Source organism: Nerophis lumbriciformis, linkage group LG01 (genome assembly GCF_033978685.3).
Source record: "Nerophis lumbriciformis linkage group LG01, RoL_Nlum_v2.1, whole genome shotgun sequence".
NCBI classification, from domain to species: domain Eukaryota; kingdom Metazoa; phylum Chordata; class Actinopteri; order Syngnathiformes; family Syngnathidae; genus Nerophis; species Nerophis lumbriciformis.
The window spans coordinates 42,390,214-42,404,140 of record NC_084548.2 but is presented as its reverse complement, the minus strand read 5'-3'; the positions used below and the strand labels follow the sequence as shown (position 1 = coordinate 42,404,140).

General features: G+C 39.8%; 1 protein-coding gene across 1 annotated transcript; it reads left to right on the top strand.

The window, feature by feature from the left end:
• Nucleotides 1-1,690: 1,690 nt before the first annotated feature.
• On the top strand, nt 1,691-13,399 carry creld1b (cysteine-rich with EGF-like domains 1b). The gene is made up of 11 exons (XM_061982246.1): nt 1,691-1,928; nt 5,861-5,981; nt 6,052-6,134; nt 6,373-6,483; nt 6,754-6,845; nt 8,548-8,727; nt 8,826-8,921; nt 9,001-9,084; nt 10,850-10,945; nt 12,576-12,716; nt 12,791-13,399. The coding sequence occupies exons 2-11, from the start codon at nt 5,865-5,867 to the stop codon at nt 13,009-13,011; spliced, it is 1,221 nt and encodes a 406-aa protein (XP_061838230.1). The 5' UTR covers nt 1,691-1,928; nt 5,861-5,864; the 3' UTR covers nt 13,012-13,399.
• The last annotated feature ends 528 nt before the right edge of the window (nt 13,400-13,927 follow it).

The window sequence follows — 13,927 nt, the reverse complement described above, 5'->3', positions numbered from 1 at the left end:
AAGTATTCACTTTTCCACATTTTGTTATGTTACAACCTTTTTTCAAAATGGAAGAAATTAATTTTTGTCCTCAATTTTATTTAATTTTTTTTACACATTTATTAAAAAATAAAAAAAATACATGTACATAAGTATTCATAGCCTTTGCACTATACTTTGTTGATGAATCTTTGGCAGCAATTACAGACTCAAGCCTTTTTTAATACATTGCCACAATCTTTGAGCCGTTTTGCCCATTCCTCTTTGCAGCGCCTCTCAAGCTCCATCAGATTGGATGAGAAGCATTGGTTTTCATCCAGGATGTGTCTGTAAATTGCTGCATTCATCTTTCCCTCTATCCCGACTAGTCTCCTAGTTCCTGCCGCTGAAAAACATCCCCACAGCATGATGCTACCACCACCATACTTCATTGTAGAGATAGTATCGGCCTGGTGATGTGCAGTGCCTGGTTTCATCCAAACAAGACGCCTGGCATTCACGCCAAATAGTTCAATCTTTGTCTCGCCACACCAGAGAATTTTGTTTATCATGGGCTGAGTATTTCAGGTGGATTTAGGCAGACTTTTTACTAAGGAATGGCTTCTGTCTGGCCACCTTACCGTACAGGCCTGATTAGTGGTTTGCTGCAGAGAAGGTTGTCCTTCCGGAAAGTTCTCCTCTTTCCACAGAGGAATGATGTAGCTCTGACAGAGTGACCATCGGGTTCTTGGTCACCTCCCTGACTATACTAAGATAATTGCAGCAATGTACAGAGACAGCCTGGATTAAAACCAATGCTTGGAGTTTGAGAAGTGCTACAAAGAGGAATGGGCGAAACTGCCCAAAGAAAAATGTGCTAACCTTGTGGCATCATATTCAAAAAGACTTGAGGCTTTAATTGCTCAAAGTATCGAGCAAAAAGATGTGAATACTTATGTACATGTGATTTCTTTCTCTCTTTTTTTTTAATACATTTGCATGAAGTTAAAAAAAACACCTTCTACATTTTCAATATGGGGTATTGTCTGTAGAATTTTGAGAACAAAAATGTATGTATTGCGTTTTGGAATAAGACTGGGACAACAAAATGTGGAAAACGTGAAGTTATGTGAATACTTTCTCAATGCACTGTATAAGCATAAATTCATTGAAAAGCCAATAAATCATCACCTCACACGAAAGTTCCACTAAATTCTCATTTAACAGCAAGCCTGTACCCTGAAATCATGAGCATGATTTTAATATTGCTAATGTATCTTAAACCAACGTAAAGCAAATTATATACATCAAATGTATGCATTATCTGCATATTAAATTATGTGCCTAGTTTGTTGCTGCTCTTTATGTGCACATCAAAACTATCTGCAAATCTACCTCGATCATTTATTGAAATTAGTCATATTTAACCCATATCATCATTATATAAACCCATATTTAATCGTTAATACACAGCTACGTCGATAATGCACTTTTTTTACACGTAAACAATTAAAATGTAAATACTGTACTCAAAATAGCAACAAGCTGCTCACATCATCTGTAAATTGTTCGAATGTACTGTTTCAAGCATATCATCCCTCTTGAATGAAACACAAAAGCAAACACTTGTGAATGTTTTAATTTGAAATCAATAAACGCAATCACGCAGACTTGTGACGTCATTCTGGTTTAAATGACTGATTGGTCGACGGTCAACTCGGGTTTGGGGCGGGGCTTCTATCTCTGACTCAGAAGCAACTAGAAAGAAGCTCAGGTTCATTCAGTAATTCACGCGTTATATCACTGTGTGTCAACTACTTAGCTTTTCACTTTTACTACTTGCCGATTAAAATAGCGCACTAAACACGTTTAATCCGGCTTCCCAAAATATGACGTTGTGTCTCCCGTGTGTGGCGCACGAAGGGACATCCTCCGTAGGGCAGCGGACCAAGAGGCTCTCCTGACTTGAGGTAACATAGCGGCTCGGCTAACTGTTAGCTCATTTGACACTCACTGTTTGTAGAGTAAGCGACAACAGCGACGTCCATTCATTGCGGAGTTGACTTTAAAATGCACGTTAAATTAAGCTAAATCACGTTAGCCAAGGCTGCTAGGCGGCTAACTCTTGACCTTATGGCAGCTACTTGGCTAACTGGCGTTGGTGCTGATGCTGAGCTGGCTAAATCGAGATAGGAGTGGTTTGTCTGTGACAAATGTGGTGTATTATCTGTATTATCACGTTACACTGCAACGTTACGTACTCTCGATTTGTAGTGAGATAACCCAGCTGCAAAAAACACGCTCGTAAAATAATCAACTGATATTTATGTGAATATTTCCTGGACCCATCTAAATATTTAGTGCACCCGACTACACAACATTTGTATTTTCTATTCTACATAAGGTAATATGAAATACAGTCATTAAAAATGTAAATACTATTATGTTGAATTATATCAGGATGAGTTGGTCTTATAGTAGAGTGGTGGTAATAAGATAAGGCAAGGCTAATGTATTTATAGAGCACAATTCGTACACAAGGCAATTTAAAGTACTTTACAGAAGGCAAACATGAAAATACTAAATTAAAGTTAGAGTACCAATGATTGTCACACACACACACACACACACACACACACACACACACTAGGTGTGGTGAGATTATCCTCTGCATTTGACTCATCACCCTCACCCCCTGGGAGGTGAGGGGAGCAGTGAGCAGCAGCGGGGGCCGCACCCGGGAATATTTTTTGGTGATTTAACCCCCAATTCCAACCCTTGATGCTGAGTGATAAGCAGGGAGGTAATGGGTTTCATTTTTATAGTCTTTGGTATAACTCGGCCGGGGTTTGAACTCATGACCTACCGATCTCAGGGCGGACGCTCTAACCGCTAGGTCACCGAACAGGTGAATAATCATCATAATACATCAAAATACTTTCAGTTGTCATATACACTGTTAAATAAAAGTATTTTTAGCCTGGATTTGAATATTGCCAACATTGAGGGCTGTCTTACATCTCTAGGAAGACTATTCTACATTTTAGGAGCATACAACTGAACATAATTTCACCATGTTATGTCCTGACTCTGGGCACCAGCAGGAGACCACTCCCTGTGGTCCTGAGTTCGATCCTGGGCTCGGGATCTTTTCTGTGTGAAGTTTGCATGTTCTGCCCGTGACTGCGTGGATTCCCTCCGGGTAATCCGGCTTCCAAAGACATGCACCTGTTAATTGGCAACACTAAATTGGCCCTACTGTGTGAATGTGAGTGTGAATGTTGTCTGTCTATCTGTGTTGGCCCTGTGATGAGGTGGCGATGTGTCCAGTGTGTACTCCGCATTCTGCCCAAATGCAGCTGGGATAGGCTCCAGCACCTCCCTGTGACCCCGAAAGGGACAAGTGGTAGAAAATGGATGGGTGGATGTCAGAGATGTAGTTTGGCACAAGACCATAAAGTCTATTCTCTGAGCAACAGGACGCCAATGCAGTGACCTAAGCACTGGATTAATATGGTCATATTTCCTGGTTCTAGTCAGGACTTCAGTATCAGCATTCTGGATGTACTGCAGCTGCTTTACAGCTCATTAAGAGAGCCCATTAAGAAAACCATTGCAGTAGTCTAGCCTGCTGTATTATTCTTTCTAAGTCTGATTTAGACATTATTTTTCTGATTTTGGCAATGTTTTTCAGATGGTAAAAAGCTGCTGATGTTGACTTAATGTGACTGTCATAGTTTAAGTCTAAGTCCATTATTACCCCAAGTAAAGTATTTCTGATTCTGATTTCGCTTAACCTCATTATGTTTCAGGGAGAAGGTCTCAAGGTGAGTAATAATAGTTTCTCTTTGTTTCTGTGGGCCAAAGACAATGATTTCAGTTTTGTCTGAGTTTAAATTGTTTTGCATCCACACAATGATCTCTTCGATGCAGTGACAAAGTGCATTAACAGTTGGTACTTTGCAGTTTTTTTTGGTAAATATTCGTAAAAGTTTTCAAGATTTTACTATCTAGAACATCTGGGAGGATACAGAAGACTCCCAGGGGAGATGCAGCAGTTTAAAAGTAATTAGAAAATACATGTTTTTATAACTCAAGATATGTCAAAATATAGACAACCTTTAGCAACATTAGGATAGCTTTGTGAGCTATAGTGCTAACATTACTGTCGCACATCAACAGGCACTCTTGCTAGGTTAGCCAATTTGCGTGAGGGTGAAAAAATATGAAACTTTGTTTGCAAAGATGCGTAGAGAAGCCTTTTATTTTTATTTTTATACAACAAAGCTATCCTCTGTGATGCTAGCTAAGGGTAGATGAAGTGGTATCATGTCCATGAGGAAGGACGTTTTCTGAAAACAGACCATTAGCATGCTTCTTCTTTTAAAAGTGGAGCAAACAAATTGGTGTATTTTATGATAGATCATCCTCAGGTTTTGGTTGTCATAACAAACATGCTATATGGACACATATTACATATTGTAACATATCTAAGTAGTCAATTTTGAATGGTAGGGTGCAATTTCATTTGTAAACACTTGGAACATTTACAAATGTTAATGTAAAAAATGTTGGTACACATATTAAAATGGGGATAGGTACTGTATGCCTCCTCTGGGAGGCACCAGAAGTAGGACTGGGCAATTATATGATCGTGATTGATAATCGTGATTAATTTGAGTTAGATCACGGTGATCAGCTATTAGCATTTTTACCAGGATCAAACATGGCGGAAATGTCTGTTAGAATGTACTGCAGTAGTAAGCAATGATGCTTGGTAATAATCCTGCACGGAACAAACTGCCGTTATTGGCTGTGATCCTGTGTAGTGTCTGTGAATATGTGCGTTTATCAGCGTGAAAATTTGTCCATGTGTTTGTGTGACAATCCCGTTCGACCGTTCCGAAAGTGAGGCTCGTCACGTCGTAATTATTCTTCAATCTACGGTGTGCCTCTTCCCCATTACACAGCTGGAAGTGCAGCCCAGGAAAACAAAATAAAGACATGTGACTAATGACCCTGCCTTAGAAGTTTAAACAAATCATTGAGAAGGAGCAGCAACTTTAGTGGCAGACTTTAGTTTCACTGCAGTTTAGCATAATCCTACCCTGAATTCGGACCTGCAGGCAGGCACAGAATGTCTTTGTGACTGAACTACTGTATTGGCCCCAACTGGGAGAATAAACACACCCACTAATTTAATCAGAAAAAGGCATTTTTATATATAAATATTTTTGTTTACGTGTCTGCAAATATTCAACTGCTCAGATATAACATGTACTAAAAACTCTGCAGACAGACACTTTGTCTTCGAATCATTTTTGCAGTAAAACTGTGGCCCTAAAACGGAGGTACGGACCGTGGCATGAGTTACATGTACTGTTGTCAGCTGCTAGCATATATTATCTTGATCAAACATGGTGGAAATGTCTGTTTCAAGATACTGCAGTAGTAAACAGTAGAAATGCGGGACTTGCTATAATCCTGCACGGGACAATTTGCCTTTAATAAAAACAATACAATTTGCCTTTAATAAAAACAATAATAATTGTGATATTAATCGAGATCGGATGATATGAAAAAATTAATTGTGATAATTTATTTGCCATATTGCTTAGCCCTAACCAGAAGATTTCAGAGGAGAAAACACATCTTTTTCAAAGTTGTATGTCAAAGGCCAAATTATTAGATTTTTATTTGCTAAACTGAACGAGTAAACAGTCCAGTATGGGGTCAAAATTAGCAGCCCCTAACTATATACAGTAATATTTTCTAAGGGGGGCCTTACTGTGCCATACTTTGAAACCTTGTCTCTAGAAGATGTTATGTGGCAGACATTGTGGTTGTCTATGGTGCATCTCTAGTTTATCATGTTATTTCTGTGTGTGTAATTTTTTCAAAGCATCATGTGGTGGGCTTGGCCATTCCTGCCTGCTCTGATGCTTCTGTCGGAACTTTCGGTGGTGGCGGTCCAGGCGGCACCATGCCAGACCTGCCAGAAACTTGCTGAGAGTTTAATAAAGGTAATTCAGTTAAATGTTATGCACTTTGACTTCCTACTGCTCAGGGCCTCAAGATTATCTTCCTTTGTAGGGCTTGGAGAGAACGGCCAACAAAAACTTTGGGGGAGGCAACACTGCCTGGGAGGAAGAGAAACTGGCAAAGTATGCTCGCAGGTAAAGAAGACATACAGACAAAATAAGGAAAGAGTTACTAGGTACACCCTTTATACTGTCTAATGAGCTACGATACAAGGTGTTGTTGAACTACATTGAGTCATGAGAAGGGCACATTATAAGAAACACCCTAATCAAATCATTATCATCGTAAAGGCTGACTTTTGATACATTTCCTGTACTGGATCTTATTAGATGAAGCTGCTGCATATGTATTTACTGTGTTTGTCCATTGCAGTGAGACTCGCCTCCTGGAGATAGTGGAGAGTGCATGTGAGAAAACAGACTTTGAATGCAACCAACTACTGGAGCAGATAGAGGACCAGGTGGAGACATGGTGGTTCCACAGGTACAGTAAACAGGGGCGCCGAAAAGGGGGGGTAAAGGAGACGGATTCTAGGGGCCCATGATGGAGGGGGGCCCAGAGAGGCCCCTAATGATGATGGAATTATAATACAGAAAAAATAATGACACTGTGTTGGGGGCCCTGTAAAGATTCTTTTCATGGGGCCCAAAATCCCTAGCGGCGCCCCTGACAGTAAATGTAGTGTGTGCTTAATGTTGGATAGTATAGAACAGATTGTGCTGATCAATGATGTACACTGCATGTGTCCTGCAGACAGCAAGAAGCTCCTGACCTATGGGAGTGGCTATGCATAGAGGAGCTGAGACTCTGCTGTCCACCTGGACACTTTGGACCTGACTGCAAAGGTGGGGCTGCCTTCATTCAAGCAGAATTAATCACTGACTCTCATTTGCATGTCCTCCCCATGCATGTATGGTTTTTCTCCAAGTACTCTAGCTTCCTCACACATTCTAAAAACATTTACATTTAGGTTAATTAGAGACTATAAATCAGGGATCTCCAACCATGTTTCTTGTGAGAGCTACTTTGGCAAAATATAATGGCCAAGCTCTACTTATTTGGTGCCATGTATATATTTTCATAGCTTAATTCAACCCAAACAAATTGAATTACCGGTAGCTTGTTTTGTCAGAATATAAACAATATGTTGCTATTCACAACTCATTTTGTATTTAAAAAAATGTTTGTTAATATCCATCTTGTATTTCAAATTACATGTGTTTCTGGTGTATCTCAGATTATGAAATTAAAATATCCTGGAAAGAAATATAAACGCAACACTTTTTTCCCCCCATTTTTCATGAGTAAAACTCAAAGATCTAAAATGTTTACTATATACCCAAAAGGCCTATTCCTCTCAAATATTGTTGTAAATTTGTTATACACTCACATTATATTACACATTATTTATTACATATGTATACTATATGCCTGTAATTTACATAATCATATAAAGCATCAAAAGATCTTAAATTTGATCCCTAATTCACTTTCCTAACTTCAGTATTAAGGAAGTTACAGTAAAATTTGTTAGAAGATAATATGATGCCATTCCATATTGTTTTACAATGGACTTAAAAGCTGCAAAACTTTATTATTTATCCCAACTCAATGACATTTTCAACACCTGTAGAGTTCATAATTTTTTTTGTTTTAGTTTACTTTTAATGTTTACCTTAATGTACCATTCTTATACAGATCATTAACACACACATAAGTGGTTGTTTAAAGTGGCAAACATGACAGGACATGTCCCAATAATTCCAGGTTAAAAAAAAAAAAAAAAAAAAAAAAATTGGTCATACAAACATGGTCAAATTTCCATTAAAATGTCACATGAGCACTGATAAGTAATAATCCTACACACTGTAACTTAATCCTTATTCAATGTTGCAATGCGTGTGTAAACGTGTTAAATTTGAGTTTCACTTTTTTTTCCACTTGAGATCACTATGATTTAAGTATGCATATAATTCTGAAACCAAACTAAAGGGAAAAGTTCAACAAACATGATAAACCAATATTTGAAGCATAAAAATAAACACAACCAGCGATAAAGCCTCATTTTACAGGGAAGTCCCAGTAGGTTCAAATGCACATTCAGGTGGCACACAGACAGGTTTTCACCTCCGCACAGTGTGGAGATCATAATTGATTTAATAATTGGTATAACAACATAATGTACATTTCACATGTACATCGTTTTCTTTACCTCAATGATGTTACAGTACTTACATCTGAAAACGGCACTTCTAACTCTTTAGAGTTAGCATTTGTGTGGTTGAGCGATGTGACGTCCATGAACAAACCACTTTTTGAACGATGTAAGTGAACTCTGAAAATCAATTCCCAATTTCTATCTTATACTATTGTGCGAATTCGTAGTCATTGTTATAATAAAAGAGCCATTCAAAGTATTTTATCGTTCGACCAGTGTAAAGCAGCTGTTTGCGCTGCATAATAATGAATTAATTTAATCTTTTGATCTATTCAAAATACTTGGAATATATGCACATTATTTCTAATATACACCCCTATCAAATACAGAGTGTCCATCAGGCCCTGGTGGTGTGTGTGGAGGTTTGGGCCGCTGTGAAGGCGAGGGGACTCGAATGGGAGATGGAGAATGTGTCTGCGATCCTGGATATTCGGGTCCCTTGTGCCAGAACTGTGCTGATGGGTACTACAGAGAGAAAATGGTTAATAGCAGCACTGGAGCCTGTGCAGGTGCCTCAGATTTAGACATTTTACAAGTAGTGATTATTGTCTTTTATAAGGGCATTCATGTTTGACCCATTCTGTGTCGCCTTCCACATCAATGACAGCTTGCTTCTACTCATGTAAGAAATGCTCAGCGCCACAGGACTACAAATGTCTTGACTGCAAACCCGGCTGGATGCTTCACGACAACAAATGCGTGGGTAAGTGTGATGAATGAGGCCATGCAGTGAATAGCTAGCCATCATGGAACATCATTTTACTCATCTTCGTGTCCCCTAGACATTGACGAGTGTGGTACCGAGCTGTCTCGTTGTCCTTCTAACACATACTGTCACAATACGGACGGATCCCATGAGTGCAGAGGTAGGCGCTCCCGCTAGAGTTGTCACTCTTAGGCCATTGTCCACACAAACACGGATATTCTTAAAAAGCTTTTCGAGTGTTAAAAAGATCTCCATCCAAGGGAGTGTAATTTCAAAACAGTCTTGGCCTACACAAAAAAAGTATGCACATTTTGTCCAATCAGAAACCCAGAAAGAGCAGCCACAGCTGACTGTGACATTACGCCCCTGTTACTGTTATGTTTATTACACTGGATGTACAATGACATGTTTGAAATAAGCCCACATTAACACAGAGCCCAGGAAACATTATGAATGTTTTGTTTTAATCGCCAAAAGGTATTTGCTGCTGCACGAAATGAAACCAACACTCATAACACAGCTTAGAGACACTCTTTTGTCATTTTTCAGCACTTTGCCCTTCCGGTGATATATGTAAACCATATATGTTCAAAGTGTGGTCTTGGGGCCATTTGAGCAACACAGCTTTTTATGGACTTGTATAGTACGTTGTAGAAATAAAATAAATACAAATGTATCAAAAATGGAAAAATACAGCAACAAGGCATAATATAATGAGAAAAGACTGATGCTAATAATTAACACAAATATTTGTCTTTAAATATCCGTACATCCATCTTCTTCCACTTATCCACTGTTGGGTCACTGGGGCAGCAGCCTAAGCAGAAAAGCAGACTTCCCTCATCCCTGCTACTTCATCCAGCAATTCCCGGGGGATCCCGAGACATTCCCAGGCCAGATGGGAGACAAAGTTTCTCCACCGTGTCCTGGGTGTTCCCTGTGGTCTCCTACCGGTCGGACGCGCCCTAAACACCTTCCCAGAGAGACGTTTGGGTGGCATACTGATTGTACCCGTGATCTTGTCCTTTTGGTCATGACCCGAAGCTCATGACCATAAGTGAGTATAGGAACGTAGATCAACCAGTAAATTGAGAGCTTTGCTTTCTAGCTCAGATCGTTTTTCACCACGACAGACCGATGCAGGGTCCGCATCACTGCAGACACCACACCGCTCACTCGTGAACAAGACCTTGAGGTATTTGAACTTCTCCACTTGGGGCAGAATCTCCTCTCCATTGGCACGCCACCCATCTTCGGGCGAGAACCATGGATTCGGATTTGGAAGTGCTGATTTTCATCCAGGTCGCTTCACGGTCATCTGCAATCCGGTCCAGGGAGAGCTTAAGATCCTGGCCAGATGAAGCCAGCAGGACCACATTGTCCACTAAAAGCACAGACCTAATCCTGCAGCCTCCAAACTGGATCCCCTCAACATTCTCACTGCACCTAGAAATTCTGTTCATAAAAGTGAAGAGAATCAGTGACAAACGGCAGCCCAGGCGGAGTCCAACCCTCTTTAAATATATGTATAACATTTTATAGCCTTTTATAATCCTATTTCATTACAATTTTATTTACAACCCCTAACTCTATGTTGTTGCATGGAGTTTTTTGAAAAAAAAAATCCAAATCGGAATCAAAAACCGAGTTTTCAGAGAAAATGATCGGGATTTTATTTTTGGTTTAAAATCGTTCAGTCCTACGCTGAAGACTTGACTTATGAAACTCCTCACCCTTTGGAATGTTTTCAAAAGTTTGAGTTTTTAAGGGCAAAAGTACGTGCTTACACATGGACAAGAAGCCAAAACAAAAGTGTCTGTGTTTGTGTAGAAGATGGCTTGGGATGAATGCAACTTATCTGCTTATATTTTTTCTAATTTGAAAATGTGTCAATATTAATGTTGTTTCTGTTCTCCAATGCTTAGGATGTGACCAGGCATGTGTGGGCTGTATGGGCAGTGGTCCTGCCCGCTGTAAGAAATGTGCACGTGGCTACAAATTGAAAGGAGCCAAGTGTCTCGGTAAAGATATTGCTTGTTTTTTTAGCATCGCCGCTTTAATGTGTCAGCTTAGCAATACTGACCACCCTTCCACTGGATGCGTAACGGCGCTGCCATGGAACTTCTCCGGCGTCCGCCAATCCCCACCGCTGTTCTGATGCGCATTGTTTGTAGTAAAGTGAACCACAGACAGTTTATTCTGTCCTTCCAGAGGAGCAGAAGCAAATAAACTTGGTGCTGCCATTCGAGATACGTAACTGCTGCTGAATGGCAACACCGCTGAACGTCTCTAGATTTGCAGTCCATCAGGCAGGAATTTCATGGCGGCCACGAAGGGTATTGCTCTCATTGCCCCTCTGTTTGGCCGTGTGCCCCTCGAAAAAATTATATACGCCACGGTCACATTGGCCATTATGCCCCAACAGATGCATCGTTTTTCCTCTGCAGAGTTTTTCATGCCATTACGACTTCTTTGACCAATGGTGGGTTTAATTCTGTCTCGTATGAACCGCCACAGTCTCACACACAGCACAGTTTTATACAACACACAGCATCACAGGGCCAAAAAGGGGTAAATCCATCGCACATAGCAGCCTATAATCCGGATGTGCAAATGTCTCCGACTCCTCGAAACCCAGTGCACTGAATGAAGAAGTCGGATGAGCTAAGGTAAGAAAGTTTGATACATTTATGAAAGCACAAGAAGACAAACTCACAGCATATATTATGTAACACACTGTTAATTTTTAGCGACGCAATGCAACGATATGTGCGGGTTTTGCAGTTTTCTCTAACTCACTCGGCCATGTGAGTTCAGCGTTAGAAAACCACATAAAGAAAACACACCTGGCCGTGCACTAAAAAAAATAAAGCCTCAACATGTTATTGTCACTGTGGGCAATATAAATACTAAATTATTAAGGAATAAACAAACCTGTGAAATAAACAGATTTATTTTTTTAATTGAAAGTAATACATATTTAAAATGTAATTATCTTTAAGCTTTAAGATACATTAATAATGACCTTGGACTTCAATTCATTGCTTTATTTGATGGCCTTCCTGCTGACATTTAGCCTTTGTGCCCTCAAAAGATTGACGACACCGCCTTACCCCTAACCCCGAAATTCCAGGCCTGCCGTCCATCAATACTCACAGGCTGTGACGACTCTTGATTTGACTCATGGGAAAGACGACAATTTGGCCTTGCAGAACGACTACTTTATTTTTCTATTTGTATCAAGCAACAACACAACAGTAACATAATCCCTGGCGAGTGTTTTACATACAAACATCTTATTCAACTCTTGCTAACTACTCCCCTGCTTTCCCGTCCCCCATATCAGCTAGTATTTGACAAAGGCCCCCATATAGCTGTCCAGGATATGCCTGTAATATGATTATTTCATTTTGGACCTCCAGAATCTGCATGTCCTCATCCGTTTGTGTCAACTAGGTAAAATTACGTCTGAAAACATTTGACAAGTTGACTTCAGGTCTGTCCCCGCCCATTAGGACGTTTCAAAGTGTGGAATACAATCTGCCTTGAACACATAGTATTTTATTTTGAAAGTACAATACTTTCACTATGGCTAGGATCTTATTCATGGTGGATTGTTTAAGAAAACGACTGTGTTGTTTCCTCTGACAGACGTAGATGAATGTAGTGAACGTGCAATAGCGTGCCCAGGACTCAATGAGGCGTGCATCAACGAGGTAGGCTCCTTCCACTGTGACTGTGCTGATGGCTTCATCAGAAGAGACAGCATTTGTGTTGAAAATAAGCCTCCAGGTAAAATTACTATGCAAACATACATTACACATTTACCTACGTTTTGACTTTAAACTTTAACTTTGTCTTCCTAGTTGATCCAGAGATAGGGCTTTTTGACGACATGACAGACGACGAGGTTCTTGTTCTGCAACAGATGTTCTTTGGTGTCGTGATCTGTGCCCTGGCGACGCTTGCTGCAAAGGGCGACATGGTTTTTACTGCTATTTTTATTGGCGGCGTGGCCGCGATGGCAGGTTACTGGCTGACAGAGAAGGGGGACTACATGTTGGATGGATTCCTGAAGGGTCGGTAGGATGTTGGAGGATTTGCTGCATGTAAGTGTGAACTAATGACAGCTCAGCTGGGGCTGGGTAATTTTGTAGCCTTAGTGGGATTCAAATGGGTTGAGAAGTCATTGGAAGGGTCTTTGGTATGTTTGTGTTCATCGATGGAGAACATCTCAACCTGAAGACTACGGCACTGAGAAGTGTGAAGAGGAATGAAACCACACTGCACTGATTTTTAATGGAACTGAATTCCGTACCTCATTTGTTAGGGAAAATGGTTTTGCAAAGACCTCAACTGATTGTTCAAGTCATTTACGATATTAACTAATCTTCAACATGTCACCATGTTCATTGTTTTTCATATATCTCAATGCTGTGAAGTACGGAATACCAATTAAGTTCATCACAACTCTGGGAATCTCCATTATTGAATCCTTCTCTGCAGTAACAATGCATGACACTGGAATGAAAGAACAAGTCATGATATGCATTCATTTATTGTCTTTGGCATGGATGACATGTAACAGATGCAGAATCATGCCCCTGCTACAAAATGTATAAGGGAATTTGCTTAGTTTCAAGCTATTATTGTTGCCTTTAATTTATTTGTCCAAAAGTATTTATTAAACACATTATTTTCTTTCTGTTGACATATCCTGTGTATACTGTTAATTTATTCAAACAAATTCATTTTCCACCTGTTTGTCTGACTTAACTTTTGTTGTGATAAGTTGTCATAATCATCACATAATCTGCGTTGCTTTTCAGTACTTCTTTTAAATTCATGTTCAGCTGTATTCATCCTTTTATCGTTACATAAAAAAATAGAACATAGTCTGTTTTTTGTGTTTTTTATTTATTTAGGTTTTTGTAATTATCGCAAAGGAATATCGGTGGTTTGAATGAACTTTGAGTGATGAACAGCAGTCAGTTGTCTTGGGA

What these genes read in the sequence shown, in the direction of transcription:
- creld1b (XM_061982246.1), top strand. Translation starts at nt 5,865, where the DNA reads ATGTGGTGGGCTTGGCCATTCCTGCCTGCTCTGATGCTTCTGTCGGAA. An exon ending in CTGGCAAAGTATGCTCGCAG is followed by an intron (nt 6,135 to 6,372) that starts GTAAAGAAGACA and finishes TGTCCATTGCAG; the next exon opens with TGAGACTCGCCTCCTGGAGA. An exon ending in GAAAGGAGCCAAGTGTCTCG is followed by an intron (nt 10,946 to 12,575) that starts GTAAAGATATTG and finishes TTCCTCTGACAG; the next exon opens with ACGTAGATGAATGTAGTGAA.